General features: G+C 33.0%; 1 protein-coding gene across 4 annotated transcripts in view; it reads right to left on the bottom strand.

Annotated features, from left to right (window-relative positions):
* Positions 1-946: 946 nt before the first annotated feature.
* LOC108907089 (protein lozenge-like) overlaps positions 947-21,857 on the bottom strand; it is a 139,193-nt gene continuing 118,282 nt past the window's right edge. For 3 of the 4 annotated variants that reach the window (XM_018710611.2, XM_018710612.2, XM_018710614.2), the window contains 2 exons: positions 10,260-10,406; positions 947-3,806 (listed from right to left, as the gene is read on the bottom strand). In XM_018710611.2, coding sequence (XP_018566127.1) covers positions 3,337-3,806; positions 10,260-10,406 — 617 coding nt within the window. In that variant the 3' untranslated portion in view covers positions 947-3,336. The remainder of the gene's footprint in view (positions 3,807-10,259; positions 10,407-21,857) is intronic. The other variant, XM_018710613.2, reaches the window with a different exon arrangement.

The following is a 21,857-nucleotide window of genomic DNA, read 5'->3' as shown; positions in this document are numbered from 1 at the left end:
ATACATTTTGGGATTTTACCAAGCAAATCAGTTAAGTCAATATGTTTTAATATCGGTAAACACACGGAATACTAACTAATATTCAGTTTGCTTAATCTCTTTCACATTGAGCTGAGTTTTCGGTTTAGAAATAAATATGGTACTAAAAATAAATAAATATTACTTCTCAACACTCCTCAACCTGTTTGAATCAGAACCTGGAACTTTGAATTGGGTACAAGAGAAATATTTTTTTCATTTTAGAACTAACCGTTTATGGCTTAGTGTATAATTTTGCAATTGGTCGACATTGACAATTCTTGTACGAGTTTTGAACTGAATTTTTAAAATAGTTTAGTAGACCAGGGCGGATCTGTCGAAATATCCCACTTGGATGTAAGAGGGGGCAAGCTAATTTTTGCTGGAAGTTCAGTTCAATTCACATAATAAAAGTGTAGGTCTGGGCGAGGTCCGGAACATTTTCAAAATTGCAAAAATGTTTAAAAAATTGAAAAAATACCTATTTTATCTGACTTTAAAGTACTTTAAAATTATAATTTTTGAAAAAAACTAAATTGCAAATTGATAAATGTAATCTAATTGTTTAAAAATTAAAAAAAAAAATTAAAAATTTACTGTGGCCGTCCTAATCAACCAATTTCAAATTTTCAAAAACCATTTGAAAGGTTGAGCGGTTTTTTCTATGTGAAAAAATTTTCAAGTATCTAGATGCTTTATTTGAGGCTGCGCAAAATTTTGAAAATTCGAAAATATTTTTTCAAAATTTTTTTCAAAAAATTATTTCGCGAAAACTATAGACCCGATTTTAATGAAATTTGGTGTGTTGTTTTATTATACTATAAGTTTTTTTTACCAAAATTAGAATGCCCTCGGAGCAATTAAAACATTTTAAAAATAATATACAAAAAACTTAATTTTTTGCCTTTTTTTTCGTCAATTGTTCCTGTTTTGCAACATCGGTAATAAATTTAAACATTTTTAGCTGACAGTATGTTGTGCAAAATTCAATTCTAAAACTTATTTTCCTCTACAATATTCTTCTAAAATGCATAGGTTCCAAGATATAAGTAAAAAACTCAGATAAAATAGGTATTTTTTTAAATTTTTGCAATTTTGCAAATGTTACGGACCTCGCCCAGATCTAGGGATCTACACTTTTATTATGTGAGTTATACTGAAGGTATTCGGAATTGCATGCGCCAATCTTTACTTGGTGATACAACTGTTTCTTACAATGTTTGACGTAGATTGATGAAACTTGGGGTAATAATCTATCATTCGCAAAATTGTGCCGAGTTGATATACAGGCTGATTCAAATTTCAGTACAAAGAATTTAGGGGCGTATTTTTAAGATCAAAATAAGACTTTTTTTTCTATAAAAATCCACAAGGTTCAATAAATTTGGGTATTTTTATATTTTGTTCATTCTTCCTGTGTCGTTCCTAAGAGTCTTAGATTTCACCAAGTTGATAGAAAACCTCTAAGAATAGTTGTCAAACTAGTCGTAGCCTACTATGTTTTTTCTGTATGTATTTTGATAATGACAATACTACCATTTAGTCAGCACTGTTTTTCTCGAAAACGGTTAGTTGTATCAAAAAAAATGTAAAGAGTTAAATTTCAAGATCATTGCTTGTTGGTGAAAATTTAAAATTTTTCACCATAAATAGTTAATAATATTTGAAAATATGATGTGCATTTAACTCGAGAGAGATTGCGACCAAGTATACCTACCTTTATTGCTTGAAATTAATAGGAGAATAAACGCACTAATGCGAATGTACAGGGTAGGAAAAAAGTTAGGGCCAATTTAATTCAAACGTATAGAATCTCAAAGCCACTCAATGTATTGGAAATTGAAGAGAAGCATTTAATTCAGGTTGCTGTTTCTAAGAAAATTTATGTCTTTGATTTTATTTGGATAACGATCAATTTTTGATTAATTAATTTTTTTAATTTAGATACCTAAGCCTTTATTATAATCAAATAAATCAAAAATAACTTTACACAAAATAAAAAATGTTAGAAACATAGTTTTTAATACAATATAACTATTAGAAGGTAGAAAAATCATTAGCTTAGCAAGTTTAATTATCTCTCAGAAAATGTAAAATTTCTAGCAACAACTTTTGTCCATTATCCTAAGTTTTATCAATTTGTATCAAACATTTAACTTTTTCTGTAATTTCAACATTCTGTAAGAGTTTTACTACCCTTTTATTCTTTTCTTATTTTGAGATGTTCTATCACAAGTAAATATGACGTTTACAATTTGATACAACCTGCATTGCATTTTTTTCAGATAATTTTTTCAGAGGTACAAGATCAATATCCCAAAAATGTTAGATTCTACTGTAATTGCATTCATTTTGTTATCTTTAATAACAATTATTGCTTAGTTGCTAACTAATAATTAATTCAATCTTTGTCTACTATGGTACACTTATGGCATGCTCTGTTCATCAATATATGTACTATTAGCCATGTTTATCATAATATCCAGGTAGATAACCATAGATCACCGAAAATACAGGTGTTTCTAAAATGCATGCACCTTTTTAAAGTATTCTTTCTTTCAAATGACTTATCAACGTCAGCAATAATCGCTAAGACATAAAAGTTATGGTAAAATTTATTGTTCCATTGTAGGTAAACTACAATCGAACGGCGTTCAATGAAATTTTCCTCTAATTAGCACAACCGATCTTAATCTAAGTACAGTCCGTACGATATTTGTTGAGATGATCCTCTTGGAACTAACATCGTTCGACACCCAAGAAAGAAAGACATTGGCGGAAAATTTCAAGGCACGCCCCTGCTGCTGTAAATTGTTACAGTAGTTCCAATAACAGAACTTTGTTGGCTTATCTCAACAAATATTGTGGGGACTGTAGTGCATGTGCCAAATATGAAGCTGATAGCAATTAAATTAAATGAATTAGTTAAAATCGCTCCTTTAGTTGAATGATGCATTTTAGAAACAATGTTAGTATACAGTGTGTTTCGTAAAAATAAAAACAGGGTTGGTCGGAACGTCTTTTTCTTTCATATAGAAAAATTTATTAGCGTGAAATATTAATGAATAAATGATATTTGTACTTCCCTAGGTTCTTAAAAAAAAAAACAAGGAAATTACGGTTGAATCTAACTTTTTGGAGTCCTTTTGACCTTTGCAAAAGTTTTTATCAAACAAACCTGTCCTTAAGGGTAAACCACCGTCAACGTTCCAAGAATTCCCGTTTCTTTAAGCCCAGCTCAACGAGGCAAAGCCCGGATTTCACAAAATCTCATCATCTGGAGTGTTATCTACAAAATAAATACACCTAAAACCGATATCAGTACGGCCTCCACACGCTGGAGGGGTCATTCTGCTGGGACTGCGCCCTCTCCGGCTCCTCGATCCTCAGGGGGTCGTGCGGGTGCGGCACCTCGCTGGTGGCGGTCTGCACCGCCTCCACCCTCTGCGGCGACGTCAGGCTGACGCTGTTCTGGAGGTACTGGTCGCTCTTCTCGCCGGCGTTCGCGTGCAGGTGGAAGTGGATCTGGTTCTGGTTCACCGTGGAGTAGACCTGGGGGTATATGATGGCCGGGTGGTTCAAGTACTGCTGCTGGTTGTAGGGGGGGTTGTAGTAGTTGTTGTTGGGGTAGGCGTTGGTGCCCCAGTTGTTGGGGCAGTAGTTGTTGTCGGGGTAGCGGGGGGCTATCATCGACTCCAGATCGGCCTTGGCGCTGTTGAACATGGGCGCGGGGGGCGGCGACGTGAGGGAGCTGGAGATGAACTCGCTGGAGCCGGCGTCTGGAAGAACTGGAAGAAGTGAGAGGTGGTGTGTGGTTCGTGGCTCAACTCGGAAACTTAAAAACATCGGGACTTTTTTGTGGAAAAAATTAGCTTAATTGTCAGTCCCGTCCCGATATCTTTTTTAGTTTCCGAGATAAGACACGACAGTTTTAGATAGAATACGTAAAGCTACTGTCCGTACGATATTTTTTGAGACAGAATTTCAAGAAAACTCCAGCGTCATTTTCTTGGAATTAACCTCATTCGACACCTGAGTAGGCCAATCAATGACCCATTAAATCAGTGATTTTGTGACAAAACGAGCAATCTGAAATCTGAATGCTATAAAGAGACAATTTAGTCCGGTCAAATTAGACCAAAAAATAAGAGTGAAGGTACATACATTTATAACAAGCTGAAAGTGTGTAAAATTGTTTAAAACATAATTAAAAATAACATTAAAATTCCTCATCGTTCCGGTACTCGGAAAAAAATTTATTCGAGGTCAAAAGTAAAAAAAATGGTTTTTTCGCGATTTTGAACTAAACGGTAAGTTTTATCATAAAGTTACCTCAGACAAAAATTGTAGATCATAATCAATAAAAAATGTATCAATACTTTTTTCCTAAGAGCCACCGTTTCTGAGATATAACGATTCAAAAAGTTGTAAAAGTTGTAGTCGTCATAATATGCATAAGTACGCCACGTATATACATCTCTGAAGCTGTAATATAAGTAATAGTACATTATACTATAAGGGAGAGAAATGCGTTATTTTGGCAGAGGTGCAATTTGAAGCCCGAGGGCTACAATGCACCGAGGACAAAATAGCATCTCTCCCGAATGGTATATACTATTTTTTCCACGGTCTCATTAACTTAAAAACACATATTTTGTCATTATGAAGTAAGTAGCACCAGAATTATTGTATTCGGATTTGAGCATTTATTTAGTAGTCGTTGAGTTATTGTCATAACTACAAAATAAACAAACAAAAAGAATTGTCAAATTAAGGTGCTAGTTTGGTTTAGTTTAAAGTTTGTTTAGTGCACAATGAATAATTGTGAGTCGGAAGAGATTGTGGAGGCTGCAAATATTGCAATAAGCAATTTGCTGCCTACGAAGTCAAGATCTTTATACGATATAGCCTACAATCGGTTCAAAAAGTGGTGCGCCGAGAAAAATGTTCAAGTATACAGCGAGAATGTTTTGTTGGCATACTTCAGTGAAAATGCAAAGAATTACAAGTCTTCCACATTATGGGCGCAATATTCTATGGTTAAGTCATGCTTGATAATTTACGACAACATAGATATAAGCAAATTCCCCAAGCTGATCGCATTTTTGAAAAGAACCGGTGACGGATATCAAGCGAAAAAATCGAAAATATTGACAAAGGGTGAAATCGACCGTTTTCTATCAAGTGCAGATGACAAAGAATTCTTAATGATTAAGGTAAGATTACTTTTGTTGTTAGGTATTTCAATTATTAAGTATTTTGATTTTTTATAGGTTGGATTAATTCTGGGGATTGCCGGAGCTTGTCGAACTGATGAACTAGTCAATTTAACTGTAGATGATATTGAGGATGTAGGCTCTTCCTTGATTGTAAAAATTCCAAACACTAAGACAAAGATTCCACGAACCTTTGTGGTTACCGATGTGGGAAATATGCTTGAATTGTTTCGAAAATACCTGTCCCTTCGTCCTCCCCACGTCAAGCATAAGCGCCTTTTTTTGTACTACAAAGCAGGAAAATGTAGTTCGCAGCCAGTTGGCAAGAATACCATGGGAAAAATTCCGAGTGTAGTAGCTTCGTATTTAAAATTACCTGATGCTGCATGTTATACTGGTCACTGCTTACGAAGATCTTCAGCGACATTACTGGCAGATGCTGGTGTGGATATCACGACAATAAAGCGTCATGCTGGTTGGAAATCAACGACAGTCGCTGAGGGTTATGTCGAGAACTCCATTGAAAATAAGACCAAAATTGCTAATCAGGTTTTAGTAGGTACCACTACTAGCGCAATCACAAAAACTGTAAATGTAAGCGAAAGTAATATTCCTTCTAATATTAATTTTGAAAATTGTACAAATGTAACATTTAATTTAAATGTCAATAAATAATTTCAATGTTATTTTTTTTTTGCATGAAAAACGTTCTCCATAATGTAAACTCCCTTGGGAGCATTATACTCCCTTAGGAATAATCGACTACATCTGTTTTAATTTTGATGTCATAGAAACTGATTTCTACTCCCGACCGTGGAAAAAAATATTTTTCCATCGATGATTGTAACTTACACTTAAAATATAAAATATACATAAGTATAACTATGAGATTATCAGGTAAAATGAAACCCAACCAAGTGTGGCTTGGTTATCAGCTAGACTCAAAAGACTGGAGTTGGAAGTTGGTCGACAATACATTAGAACCAATTCAGACTTTACTCCCACCTGCGCCGGAAAAACTGCTAAACACAATTTTTTGCAACTGTAAAAAAGGGATGCAGTGCTAAATGTTGTTGCAAAAAAGTTGGACTGTTTTGTTCTCTGGCATGCACAAATTGTCAAGGCCGGTCGTGTTCTAATGTTGAATCACCAACAGTAGAGGATTCGTTTGATACCAACGAGGAGACATGCGATACATCACTATTGACGCAATTTACTTACACCCAGAATGAAGAAGAAGAATAAGAAGAAGAAGAAGATCAGGAAGAAGAGCAAGAAGAAGTATTTGAAGGTTATGAATCAGACGAATAAATTCCTCTACTTTTTTTTAATTTCCATCGCTTTTATCATTTCCAACCCTTACTAATATCTGTTATTATGCAATAGTTTCAAACTAAACAGAATCACAACAGACCTGTGGAATAGGCCTACTGGGGAAACCACATTAAAAAAAAACGCTAAGTACACTACCTCATAGGAGGCGTGGAAACGTGTGCATATTATGACAATTACAACTTTTACAACTTTTTGAATCGTTATATCTCAGAAACGGTGGCTCTTAGGAAAAAAGTATTGATACATTTTACGATCTACAATTTTTGTCTAAGGTAATTGAGATAAAACTTACCGTTTAGCTGAAAATCGCGAAAAACCCATTTTTTTTACCTTTGACCTCGAGTAAATTTTTTTTAAATTTTAAATATGTTATTTTTAATTATGTTTTGAACAACTTTACTCACTTTCAGCTTGTTGTAAATTTATGTATCTTTGAATGTCTAGATTGACCGGACTAATTTGTAGAGAATCGAAATACGAATAAAACGAGAGATCGATCGATCCAATCGGATAATTAGAAACGAAGAGAACCCGGAAATATCGAAAAAAATGACCTTGTCACCAAACTTATCAGAAAAATGTGTCAGCTGTCAATATCGCAATGTTGCCTATCATATTTGTAAACCTGCAAGGATAGTTTTTTATTTATTATGCAATGTGTATTATAACACTAATTTACAATCTTTCTAGGGAAATACCAAATGGAGACAACATTTCAAAGAAAGACTTCGGGAATTACCCCCAAGGTTAATTTTACTTAACGCGTTTTATTTTTTTAGCATATTACGTTTTCTGATTATGCTTTCCATATCAGTTTAGCATACCCTGACATTGCCGGACACTTCACGAGCATACTAACAAACGAAAATAACAAACGCTACGCAGATCTCTTTCTTGGCATACTTTTCTTTTTGGGCGCAATATTGTAGAGGAATGGGAATCGATGACGTGAAATAAAACTGTTGAAAATAATTAAAACACTACAGGAGTGTCATATTTCTATTAATAATTCTTTGTTACGGTTTCCATTAAATCGATGAATTCTATGAATATCGTAACCTGTCACGATTCTGTTCTTAAAAGTAATTATTGCATAATTAAAAACAATAAACTATGTAAGACTAAATTAATATGATGCATTCAATATCTAGATTGATTAGTTTCAGTGGTGTAAAGGCCTGTAGAAGCTACTGGCTACACTCTAGTAAATGATCTTTTGATTTATGATGTCCAGATGTCTTCCTTATTTTGGTACCCAAAAATCTAGACTAGGTGGCTCGTTTAAAGGAAGAAATCTACCATTACCACCTTAAGTGGTATTTATTGACATTTGAGTCACAGTTACACAACGTCGGTCGAGCAAATTTCAGAACAGTTTGGACAATTAGGTCGACAACCAAAGGAACTCTTTAGCGGTTATTGAAACTGGACACCCACGAGTGATATGATCCCTCATAAACAAAGTCAACGTAGTATTCAGGACAGAATTCTAATCTGCATCATAACACCATGGATTTATTGGAATCGTGCGGTATTTCAGGTTTTTCTGTAACGCAGTAGCTGCTGATTTAATTGCAGCCGATGATTGGCAATATATGACGCGTTTATCAGCGAGTATTTTTACAGAAGATGTGTAAGCAAGACTACGAGGAATAAGCAATACGCGCAATCGTAAATTACTTCTTTCGATCTTGCCTGATGATCAAACGAAGTCAAAGAATGTTCTTTGATACCAGAAATCTGGCGGAACAATCCTAAGTAAAAATATGACATATGAAGATAAATTCCAGAACCATACAAAAAGTTTGAGAAAATGCACGAATGAAACTTCTCAAAACGTGGATCTACATTAATAGGCTACTGATTATAGGATTTTAAAAAGAACTATAACTTTCAAGCTATTTTATTACAAGAATCGTTCAAATATCGACCATATACCACTCAATTTTCATCCAAAGTACTTTACAATCTCTTATTTTGAAGGAAATTCTATTTACTTTTTTTTTCTATGAAGCAATGCCTATACCCATCTTTACTAAAAAAAAAACTAAAGGAAAAAAAGTAAAAAAAATCAAAAAATCGAATTTTTTGCTTTTTTTTCAAATTGTTTATTAACGATTTTTTACATAAAATTATCCTTTAAAATTTTTTAAATATGCCTTTTCGATGAGAAATTCAATTCTCTAAATAATTTTTCCTATGAACTATAGTGAAATTTTGCCTCGTTTTCGAGCTACAATTACAAAACTGAAAGGGGTGCATTTTTACCCCTATCTCCAATTTCCACCCGCTAATTTAATAGCACTCCGCGATTTTTTCATCTAAAATGACCCCTTGAACGATTCATGCAATAAAATTGCTTGAACGTCATAGTTCCTTTAACCTTGTTTTTTTTTTATATATATAATTAATAGCCTATAAGAAAGAATCAAGGATAAAATAAACTACTTCGTTCTTCTCTGCCTGGAATCAAAAACGAAAATTGAAACTGAAAATTGTTTAGAAATTTAGCATTCAGAAATTTGATTTTGCACAAACTAGGAAAGAATTGAGCGCCATGGCATGTGCGTAGGCAGAATATTTTAATATAAATTACATTAAATAGACTATAATATACAAGGTACACTGTTAAAAAAAATTAAACTTAGTATCAGTCATATCTCGGTATTTTCCAATGAAATTGGTCAATTGACTGAAAAAAATCAATTTTTGCATTTTTTTTTGCAACATATTTTGCTGTAAAAAAATGCGAAGTTTAATTTTATTAACTTGAAGACTCTGCATCTTGTAGACGAAACGTCTATTAACAAAGATTGCCATGAAACCAGTGCATATTTATTAAATTCTGTACTGTTTAAAAAGACATAATTTTGGTATATATCTTTGAAATTTAACTGTATACATTTGTTTGAAATTACAAGACAATTTCCCAAAACCGTGGTCTTTACCAATTATTTTTCCTACAAAAACAAAAAAGATAAGTGGAATATACATATTTTAAAAGTATATTCGTATGTGAACACCCCTGCACACAAGATTCGAAGTTTGTAACATATTCCAACAAAAAACATCTCATGGATGGTATCAATCAAAAAAGGGCCCAAGAAGCGAACCCCGGTGTATCCCAACAACTCGTCTGACATTTCCGATAAGGTTGCTGGTACCCAGATAAAAATATGAGATATGTTATAATAAGAAAGATTGTGTATGCATTAAAATTGTACAAAAACCTTGCTAGAAACGTCTATTAAAGGTGACTCTGTTTTACTTCCAAAAAATATATAACACTGTCCAAAAAATAAGGTGAATTTGTTTAAAAAATAAGAAATCCTTATTTATCTTCCACATCAATTTCGTCGCCTTCAAAGTAATCCCTACAAGATACTCTGCATAGATATCAAGGACAGTACTATCAACCTACAAAAAAATTATTGTATGCTTTCCTAATACCCGCGAATATATAGGTAATTCACTTTATTTTTTGGACACAGTAGTATTTCTTAGATAGACGACACCAGAGATGTAATGCATAACAGATTTCGATAAAAAAAAACATCATTTATGAACGTTATCCCTAAAGAGGGCCCAAGAACCTGACCCTGGTGTACCCCAGTGACACACTTAGCGCGCCAGCCGAATAATGCAGCGTCCGACACCTTTGACAAGCGTTAACAGGGGCCCCAAACTCACCTGTGGGCAGAGGTATGGAAGCGGCGTGCGCTGAATCCTGATGGGGCTCGTAATAGTTGGGCTGCGGACTATACGGGGTGTATGGATTCGCGTAGTCCGGCCACGAACTCGACGGGCAATGCGCTGAGGACCCGTTCGGGTTGCCATCTGAAAATGTAAACAAGATGTTAATGAACCTATTATAATTGTTATGAAGGTGATAGATGTGGGACGGCGCGGAAAACATCGGCAGAGGTATGCGGTTAGTTCAAGGTGGCGGAAAAGGGGTGTAGATTTATGCTCTCAAGGACCTTCAGGCTAGGAGATACAGGATGACTCGTAAATTAGGAAAAGATGATGAAAAAGTGGTCTCATAATACATTTTTAGCTGGGTAGAGCAAAAGTGATACTATATAATAAATGCAGTATTCAGTTTACATAAACATTTTGCGAATACTGAATATCCTGTACAAATACTTAATATTATGACGAATACCACTTAATAATTATAGTGAAAATTGAATAATTCGCATTAGTGTCGAATGAATACGAATAAAATACCACTGAATATTCGCATTTATGAATACAATGTATTCGCAAACATTATTCTGTGAAACTGTGAATAAAAGTGGAATTAATTCAATTTTCAAATATTTTTTGAATTGTTGATTGCAAAAAATTTGTTACAAGATACTTCGAGTTACATATACGTCCTTTTTCAAGCCTTGGATGACTTTTATCAGTGGAAATTGTACGTGCAAGGTATATAAAACGTAAGTCATACAGCTGTGGGTCTGTGATTATTAAAGTACCAATTAGTTATCTTAGATGAACGGATCTCTGTATACGTTGTAATATTATTCAGTAAATTTGTAGAACTTGTATTGAATATTCATAATAATCAATGAAAAACATGAAAATTTTGCGAATACTGAGTATTCTGTACGAATACTGAATATTCTGTACAAATACTGAATATTATGCAAATTGAATATTTCGTTTAGTGTCGAATGAATACGAATAAAACACCACTCAATATTCGCATTCATGTATTCACACAATGTATTCGCAATGTATTCTATGAAACTGTGAATACAAGTGGAATTAATTCAATTTTCAAATAATTTTTGAATTGTTGATTGCAAAAAATTTGTTACAAGATAATTTGAGTTACACATACGTCATTTTTCAAGCCTAGGAGGACTTTTATTTAAAAGTAAGTCATACAGCTGTGGGTCTGTGATTATTAAAGTACCAATTAGTTAGATTAGATGAACGCATTTCTGTGTACGTAAGTAATATTATTCAGTAGATTTGTAGAACTTATATTGAATATTCATAATAATCAATGAATAATGATTACTGAATACTAATATAATTGCGAATATTTAAATAGTTATTTAAAATAAAAATGTAAAAAGTTATTTTGTACAATAGTTGCAGTTTTTAGTGACAAATTTTTTCAACCATTAGTGACTAAGTTCTTTTAATCGTTAGAGGAATAAAATATTTATATTTTAAATAAAGAAAACAGTATTAAACAATTAACTTTCACGGAAACGTTTCAACTTTTTAAGCAAGCTTAAGGACATGGTGCCCTGAGTCTACGCAATGTTGCGAACTAATTGTTAATAGAGTAAAATGTTGAAAATTTTTTAAAAAATTCAAAATGGTTATAAAAGAGTAAAAATATGTATTTTTAGTATTAATCATTGTTTATTATGACAACAAGTATCTCTAAAAAATTGTGTGTCCTTTCTAAACCTTAATTTAAACCCACGGTACGCGATAAGATCTTTGAAATTTTCTTAATTAACAATCCTTTCAATCGAAAACCACGCCATCGATCGTTGCAAAATATTTAGGGTAGAATTGACATGTTTTTCACAAAGTTTCGTCAATATTTNTTTTTTAAATTAACAATCCTGTCAATCGAAAACCACGCGATCGATCGTTGCAAAATTTTTAGGGTAGAATTGACATATGTTTTACTTTTTGTTCACAATTTTTCATCAATATTTGTAAATAGTTACTTATTTTAAAAATTGCTCCAAATATACATATGATTTTCTACTATTTTTCGCCCATTGTTAATGCAAAATTCAACTTTTTTGATTCGCAGTTGTTGTAACTAGAAAATCGTCAAATAAAAAAAAAATAAAGAATGACTTTTTTTTTGTTTAGGGCTTACTTTCAATGTTACAGGGAAAAATATGTTGAAAATAGTTGGTTTTTTGTTCTTTTTGTATGTTTGTTGTTCCCCTGAATTTAGCAATGGTTTTTTGGAATAGGCAAACTCGGATTCTTATTCTACATAATATTTAGGATTTTTTGTACAACAAAATAGATTACTTCAAACACAAACGCCAAAGCCTACTTTTACTGCTGTATCGCCTGGACTAATAGTAATGTACATGAGTTTAAAAATATGGTGTGTACTTTGAAAAAAGCTGACAATTTTGAGGAAAATTGATTCAATTCAAAACAAAACTGCGATATTCGATCAAATTTTGCGCAAAAGGTTAAGGCTAAAAGAGGAACCTCCAACAATGCTGTCAGCGATATACTGTCTACTTATGAGTTACCTAGAATTCTTATTGAATTGTGTTAATTGCAAAGATGTAAAAATTGTTAAATTCGAATAGTACTGCTATTCTTCCTTTTAATAATAAAAACTTTTATTGCACGGGCTGTTAAAAAACCAATAATTTACAATGGAAACTATGTAAAAAACTTTCACTTTTGACACGATGGTATATAAATACTACTTTACTCGTGATACTAGCTTAGATTGGAAAATATTTTTTATCAACGTCTATATTCACCTTTTGCATTCATGAATACAATTTATTCGAATTCTGCTCTACTCAAGAGTTTGAATATCTTAAGAGAAAAGCGTTTTACAGTTTTGATGAGTTCCTTGCTGACCAGTTTTTAGATATTTAATGTATATTCGTAATATTCACTTTTTTATGCTGTTTACGTTATATTTATCTGAATGTGTTTTTTAGCTTTAGTGTAGTTTGACTTATGTAAACATTTTAATGTATAGACACCAATAAATGATTTGATTTGATTTGAATATGATTTATTATGATTGATTTATTTATGATTTTTATTTATTATTTTATGATTTATTATGTTTCCCAAATATACCACTGGAGATCTGACTATTTTTTATATTAACCATATTTTGAGTCATCGAAAAGTAATGAAATAAGTACGTAAATGCAGATGCAAGAAATATGCGTATTAAAGAAAATGACAGACAAGTTTTACCTGAATATCTCTGACGTTAAAATCTGTCTGTTACGAAACACTTGTTGTTTTCAAAGATTATTGCAAAATACTTTTTTTTTAGTTAAATGTTTCCTGAAACCTTACATCAATAAATTTACCAAGAAACCAGCATATTTCGAACAAAGAATATTAAGATGTGGAAGTAACTTTTTATCAGGAGTTCACTTCCGTTACCGTTCTCAATTTATAATAATTGTTATAAATATAAATATGATAAAATGGGAAGTCGACATTATATAAACAAAAAAAGGAAATGCCACAAATGAGTCGATCTTAGCGTGATCCGCCGAACCTCACGATAAGAAGAAACCACGTAAAAATTGCATTCTTCAAAATGTATAAAAAAAATATACATTATCAATTACTTCTGAAAACTTAGTAAAAGTTATTGTTAAGAAAAATGTTCCAAAACTGTCAGCAGAAGGAGAGGCTTGAAACGGATCTCCAATACAGGGTGTTTAAGAAGCGTGTTACAAATATATAGGGAATAAGATAAAAAACGCATAAGGAAAAACTGTGTTATTTTTCGCTTCATGAAAAAAGTCATTGTGCTAAAAAAAATCTAGATAATTATTCCCCTCGCGGTTACTAATTGTCACACTTTTTTCAAAACGATTTGACCGCTCCATTTCAGTCACCGGAGGCTCAATATTATCTGACTGATTATTTGCTAATAATATCAAAATGAATTGATTACGAAATGTCAAAAAACCTTATCTTTGTTTCATGAACCATAAAGAAATGTGGGAGCAGATAAAATGCTATACACCACGCAGCAGTTAAGTGTAATTTACCAGTCTCGGACTCTATTGCCAGCCTTCGCTCCGCTCGGGCGCAAAATCTTCCTCGACTGGTAAATAATACTTACAAGGAGGTAAGTATGGTGTAAATAACTATTGTCCAATTGTTTTTCTGTGAGTCAAATGTCTTAATGCCAAACGAGTAAATTATAATAAAAAGATAATTGCGCATCACCCTGTACATTGGGGACGTGGATGATTCGGCGACAGCAATGCGAACAGGACAAAGAAACGGGGTTATAGGTAATTGTTTTCTTTGTGCTTTTTAAGCGTATCATAAAATATGAACTACTAAAATATTTCCTTGACAACTATTAGCATACAATATGTCATATAGTATGGACCTCTCTTGAATAATAAACAGTGGTAAATCCACCTTTATATTGTTGTGAGATGATGCGTAATGGTTTTCGAAATTATCCTCGCACATAAAACTGCGCGAGAGGACGGCGAAGTTCACGTATGCGGTCTGTTTTATTAGAAAATTTAAGGTCATCGCGACTATCGCTGACGGCTATCAAAATTTGTCGCGTTCGATAGAAGACGCAAATTGAAAAAGTATAACTACTTTTTTAATTTTCTGGTGAGTATGTAAAAAAGTACTAATTTTGGATTTTCTGAGAAATATCGAGGTCAGAGGTAAATTTCAACGCCTCAAAATATTACGAAAATGACATATTTGGATGAAATTTAGAAAAAAAATAAGTTTTGACCCATATTTCTACCAGTTTTCACTCAAATATTGGATTTTCTGAGAAACATCGAGGTCATGGGTAAATTTTAGTAATGGCATCGTATTCAACACCTTAAAATACTACGAAAATAACATATTTGGACAGAATTTAAGAAAAAAAATCACTTTTCCATGTTCCATATTTGGGCCTGTTGTCACCCAAATAGAATATTTTCTGAGGAATATCGAGATCTTGGGTAAATTTTACTAATCGTGTCAAGTTCAGCGCCTCAAAATACTAAGAATTTGAAATTTTTGAACAAAATTTAGGAAAAAATCAGTTTTGACCCATATTTGACCAGTTTTCATCCAAATAGTGAATTTTCTGAGAAATCTCAAGGTCATGGGCAAATGTTATTATTGACATCGTATTCAATGCCTCAAAAGATTACGAAAATGATATATTTGCGTAGACGTTTTGATATTCTGCTCACAATGGGCTTGTTCACCATTTTTTAAAAATTTTATTGCTAGAATTGCATCTAAAATTGGCAAAAATCTAAATTTCACAAAAAATAGAAAAATTTGAGTCAAAAAAATTTTTGAAATCGACTTTTGACATGTAAATGTCAAACGAAACGTTTTGAACATTTTTTCTCCCATATATTTTTGTATCGTACATTCAGCGAAAAAATTAGAGGAAACCTTGGTTGCTACCCAAAAATTTCTCTGAAATTCATCGGCAAGTCATGAATTTTGACTAGAGGATCGTGTTCGTGATCGGAAATGATAATATGTAGGTCTTTTAGATTAGGACTTTTTTATATGTGCCTGTGTTATTATTGTACCTAGTTCTATTCAGAACGTGTTTTCAAGTACCTGTGTTAACTTAATTTGTTCATATTTTCATAAAAATTAAGGGTTCTTTGGCAAGAGATTTATTTGTACGCTCACTATGCTATAAAAATGATTTCACAGTTCATTTTATTTTGAAAATTGCATTACTCTGTAGCGCCTACCAGGAAATAGCAACAAAAAATATGAAAATATCTGGCGATAATATAACAACAAGCAATTCTGGCTGCAGCATCAGTTCATATAGGCCAGGAAATATAGAGTTAGACGCGACATTATGTTTCGGCAAGCTGAATTTATCACTATAGATGCTACAAATTATGTATAATAACATATTAGTTTCCACAGTCATAAAAATGGGGGGAAGATTGTTTACGGGGTGGTTAATTGTATAATTTTTACGTAAATTCACGTTTTTCCGCTCATTGCCACGAGAAAGCAGTAGAATAAATTTTTTTTCGTCTTCAAAAGACCTACAAAACTAGCCCTCAAGCGTCAAAAAATATTGATTAGATCAAAAGTTAAACATAAGAAGTTTATTTATGACTTTTAAACTAAACATTTATAAACTGCGTTATTATTACCAGAACGTTTTGGCATCGCATCCTCTCATTCCTTATCACTGTCTAATAACTCACACGAAATCTGGAATCGGTAAGTGGAATAGTTATGGCCATATAAACTAATTAACTAATTATTATTGGACGATCCCGAGGATCTTCTACAATCGCACTGATTTTTTCATGGTAGATTTCATAATAATACATTGAAATCTATCATTTTTTTTAATTTCAAATTTGCAACCCGGAAAGTTTTTTTTATTTTTTAGCCTTAGTGAAATGTACGACGCACGAGCGTGATGTAGGTATATAATATTACATATTCCGAAAGCTTATGAAATGAGCTTTAAGTTAAAAAAAAACGTCAAGATTCGTTGAAAAACAACGGAGTTACAGACTGTCAAAGATATTATTTTCAAGCGAATTTCGCTTTTTTAACGGCAGGACTATGAATATTACCGTCAGTTTCTTCGAACTCGCGGTCGTTGGCTTCCCCCACCCTTCCGCTGCGCCACGGCTCGCCGAAAAATCAAACGACCCACTGACTTTTGACAATATTTCTTATGCACTTAACATACTTCCACAAATAAAATATTTTTGCTTAGGGAAGTACTCGATTTGCCGGTATTGACAGCATTTTTTTTGCCGCTACCAACTTAATTTGTTTAACAATAGGCCGTCAACTTTGATAGTCTGTAACTCCGTTATTTTTCAACGAATGTTGACGATTTTTTTTTAACTTAAAGCACTTTTCATAAGCTTTCCGAATATATAATAATATATAACTATCACGCTCGTGCGTCGTATATTTCATTTTGCAACTAAGGCTAAAAAATAAACAAAATTTCCAGGTTGCAAATTTGAAACTAAAAAAAAAATATGATAGATTTCAATGTATTATTATAAAATATACCATGAAAAAGATCAGTGCGATTGTAGAAGATCCTCGGGATCGTCCAATAATAATTAGTTAATTAGTTTATATGGCCATAACTATTCCACTTACCGATTCCAGATTTCGTGTGAGTTATTAGACAGTGATAAGGAATGAGAGGATGCGATGCCAAAACGTTCTGGTAATAATAACGCAGTTTATAAATGTTTAGTTTCAAAAGTCATAAATAAACTTCTTCTGTTTATAACTTTTGACCTAATCAATATTTTTTGACGATCGAGGGCTAGTTTTGTAGGTATTTTAAAGACGAAAAAAATAGTACTTTACTGTTTTCTCGTGGAAACGAACGGAAAAACGTGAATTTACGTAAAAATTATACAATTAACCAGCCTGTAAACAATCTTCCCCCCATTTTTATGACTGTGGAAACTAATATGTTACTGTACATAAACAAAACAACAAAAGTCGCGAAATGGCAATTTCCCAGCTTATTTTCCTGGCCTACATAGTGAAGATCATGTTTAGCTATCAAAATTAAACGTATCTGCAAAGTTTCGTGTCGTGCTACTAACCGTTGAGAAGTGCCCTCGTGAGGGAACAATCCTGCTGTATCATGTTATTTCTATCATTTTAGTGGATTGTCATCAGAACCGAATAAGCATGCAAAATTTCAAAGTCGTAAGTTTAGAGAGTTTGTAATTAAGCAATTTCTTAGCTAGTTTTAACATTCCGCCACCAGTCAACGCATTTTACCTCACTTTCCAACAGTTCTTAACTGAGTCATCGGAGCTTTTGGGTTCGGTCTTCTTCTTTTATGTGCCGCGCGCAGCGCCCAATTGTTAATTGTTATTTTGTCATTTCCCTACGTGGGACAATGTCATCGAATCGGTGGAGTTTCCATCAAGAGCATGCCTCACTGCACGTACTATAATTTATTAATTTGCCCTGCTAAAATCATGCTACTCACGTAGAGACTTAAAAAGCGAAGCCGTAGTAAACTTAAAGACATTAGCATTCTGTTTCAGAGACGGCTCGATGCTGATAAATCCTCGTTTAGTGTTGACCAACGCAGACAAAGTGATTTGTTTTCGAAGAAAAAAGGGTTTGATATTCGCCACTTACATTTTTTTACATTACACTTTGAATACGTGACATCCTTTTTGTATTGAAGAAAATGAACATAAAAACAATAAATTCAAGAATACAGTTTAACATAATTATTTACTTATTATTAGAAATTATTAAAACATTGTTTTAGTCCACCACAAGGGTCAAAGTTGGAGCCACTACCACTTTTACTTCACATTAATGACTACCTGTTGTGGTTAGCTGTGAGCATCAGCCGCAATTAATAATTATCTTACCTATGGAAGTATGGAGAGTGTAACAGTGTCAAAAATTAAAATTTTTCGACTACCGCAAAAATTTTTCCATGTCAAATGTCATTGAAACATCTCTAAAAGCAACAGAGTTGTCTTAAAAATTATACAGGGTGTTTATTAAGTACTTATACAAACTATAAAGGGTGAATCATCTTGAACTAATTTTAAGATAAAAGGTACATATTAACATGGGTTCGCAACTGCTTGGTCCTGAGATACAAAACTTTCAAAAAAAAATTTTGTTTAGTATTTTGATTATACTTTTGTTCAATAACATCGCAATTTGACGAAATTCGGAGAACTAGGAGTACTGATGATGAGAATCACAAATATTTACTTAGTTTTTTATTTAATGTTAGGGGGCGCCACAAACACTGTTGTATCTGGATTTAAATAAACATAACTTTTTTGTATTGCACTGTGTGTCATTTTTGACTAAAGACGCTGAAAGCAGTTGTTCTGTAAGAAGACTGGTTTAAAGTTAAACCTGACTTGAAATTTTTTAAGTTGAATCACTAACAGTTTTTGAAAAATAAGTGAAAAAATGTGTCCTTTAGTGATTGTATTGCGACGTGACAATCATCAGTTCATTTACAAGACTAAGACTAAACTACTTCTACAAATAAGTTAATAACATTTACAATAATTGCTGAAGATTTGGCATTTTTGAAATTGAAATGTGTTTTGAAACACAAGGATGCCATTTTGAGTACTTTTGGTACAACTATACAAATAACGTTAAATTTATCCATTTTATTTGAAAGTTAGATTTCAGAAAAGAAAGATTTTTTCTAGTCGCGTTAAAAAATATTTTTAACCAACACCCCTCATAAACGGATGCTCGAAGCAAACGGGACATATTTCAAAGGTAATTTGGGCGAAAATAAACAATAATTTTGCTTTCTTAAAAAGGTACGGGGCTTCAGAAAAACAACCCTCAATTTTCACGTGTAATTGTTTGTGCCTCAATTTTAATAAGAATTTAACGGTATTTCAAACAAACTCATTTTTTTAACTCCATCAAAATGTGTGAAACAATGTTCTTCTGTACCAAAAATGTAGGTATACAAATAATATCTAACTTCATAGACAAGATCGTAAAAAAAATAATTTAAAACTTAGTCTGCAATATTATGTAGATAATTAAATTAGATTAGCCTTATGAAACACATTGAAAAGGAATTGTTAAATTTCTAACGTGCAGTCAATTGAACTCGACTTGCAAAATTCGTTTACAAAACTGAATACAAGTGCCCCTCGTAGCTCTCCTCTACATCTGTAAAGTGTTTACAGCAGTGGTCAAGGTTACCGTCACGCAGCACTGAAAGACGGAGTGGGAGTAGCGCATATTTACTGTGCAGTTCGGACAATGCTATCTATTGAAAAATCAATAGTGCAAGAAATACCAAACATTAATGAATAAGTAATTGAAAAATTTATTTCGGACAAAAGTAGAAGAATGGACTTTCACTATAAAAAATAATCTTGAGTAAGATTTCTTCATATTTCAATAGTACTTAAAATGAAACTATCCAATTATACATATATGATTTTTTTTTCAATTCTCTTTGTACCTAAATTTTTCCACCCCCCTGACTTCAACAGCTGCCACTGGTATTATTAGTACAAAAATACATACTGAGGTAATGTAAACTTTATAATGTAAAGAAATATCTTGTATTTTTGCTGTTCTAACATCGCTGTTGAAGATGACTAACACGAAATAATAGCCACTATAGAAAGATCGTACTATTTCTACATTTTTCTTAGGATTGCTTTCTCAAATTTTACATGGAATTAATAAATATTAACAGAACAAAACTATTTATGTAAATCACAAAGATTTACGTTTTACACAAAATTTTGACAGGAGTAGGTAGCTTAAAATAAACTAATTATACCCTCTTTATAAGAGTTTCTAAAATAATATTTCTTTCTTTCTTCGCATTTTGCCACAAATTTAATAATTTAATACATATAACAGACGACAAGGTTTGAACTGCGATGAAATCAGTGACCATTTTTATTAATTTGAAAAAGAATTTTCACTTACTTATCACAAAAATCTCATACTTTCAGTTTCGTAACCGATTTTTGTATTGTACAAATCCGACCTTTCAACGTGTGATTCCAATATAACTAACTAAAAATTAAAAACACACTGTTACTTCAATATTTCCAGATCTGGACGACGAGCCGGCACCTATCAATGAAATCCCGGTACCCGCCACTGGCCTCCCATTAAAATTAAGCTGATACCGATAACTCTTTCCCGTGGCGTATCCTGAGGCCACGATATAAATCTATAAACACCGAATTGACGTACCTGTGCTAGGCGTATACACTTTCTTTTGTAACGAGCAAAGTCACGGCGTGACCTTGGACCAATGTAAATCGCGCCATCTGAAGAAAACTGGCGTTCGTCTACCTGGAAAACATATGGGACTGTATCGGCTCGCGATTTATAAATATTGGGAAATCCGAGTATAAATAGAACGCGCTAAAGTAATGGAAACGTTGACGTAGTTGGGAAAGATAGATACATGATCGGTTGTTAGAAGCGCGTGTCGGCTTGGCTTGGCAAATAAAGGTATATTAAATACGTTCATGTCGCTGATGAGTTTAATTCTTTTTTATTATCGTGTTTATTAAAAAACATGCGTGTGTTTGCTCTTAAATCGTTATTACGCCTCGATAAAAAAGATGATAGAACTTTATGCATATACAGGGTGTCCCAATATAACGTGTACAACGGAAGACCACATTTTTGGGGTCAAGGAGACCAAAAAGGACAAAAATTTTCTTTACAACATTGTGGCTAGCGATAAAACATGGCGTTTTCAATATAATCCAGAAACCAAGTGCCAAAGTGCCAAGTGGAAGGCGCCAGACAAGCCAAAACCCAAAAAATATCATTTGAAGAAGTCAAACGTGAAGACAATGTTGCTTTACTTTTACAGTTCCAAGGGCATTGTCCACAAGGAGGTCGCTGGCGTTTTGAAGCGTTTGGTGCATTGTATTCGTCGTATCCGGTCAGAATATCGGGCAGAAGGAATTTTTTGACTAAAAATCGCATTTTAACTGCCAACCATTCCTCGTATTCGCCTGATTTGGCGCCGTGTGACTTTTACGATTCCGGAAAAATGCATTTGTA

This window comes from Anoplophora glabripennis, unplaced genomic scaffold (assembly GCF_000390285.2).
Source record: "Anoplophora glabripennis isolate ALB-LARVAE unplaced genomic scaffold, Agla_2.0 scaffold227, whole genome shotgun sequence".
In the NCBI taxonomy this organism is placed as follows: Eukaryota; Metazoa; Arthropoda; class Insecta; order Coleoptera; family Cerambycidae; genus Anoplophora; species Anoplophora glabripennis.
This window is presented reverse-complemented; position numbering and strand designations above follow the sequence as displayed.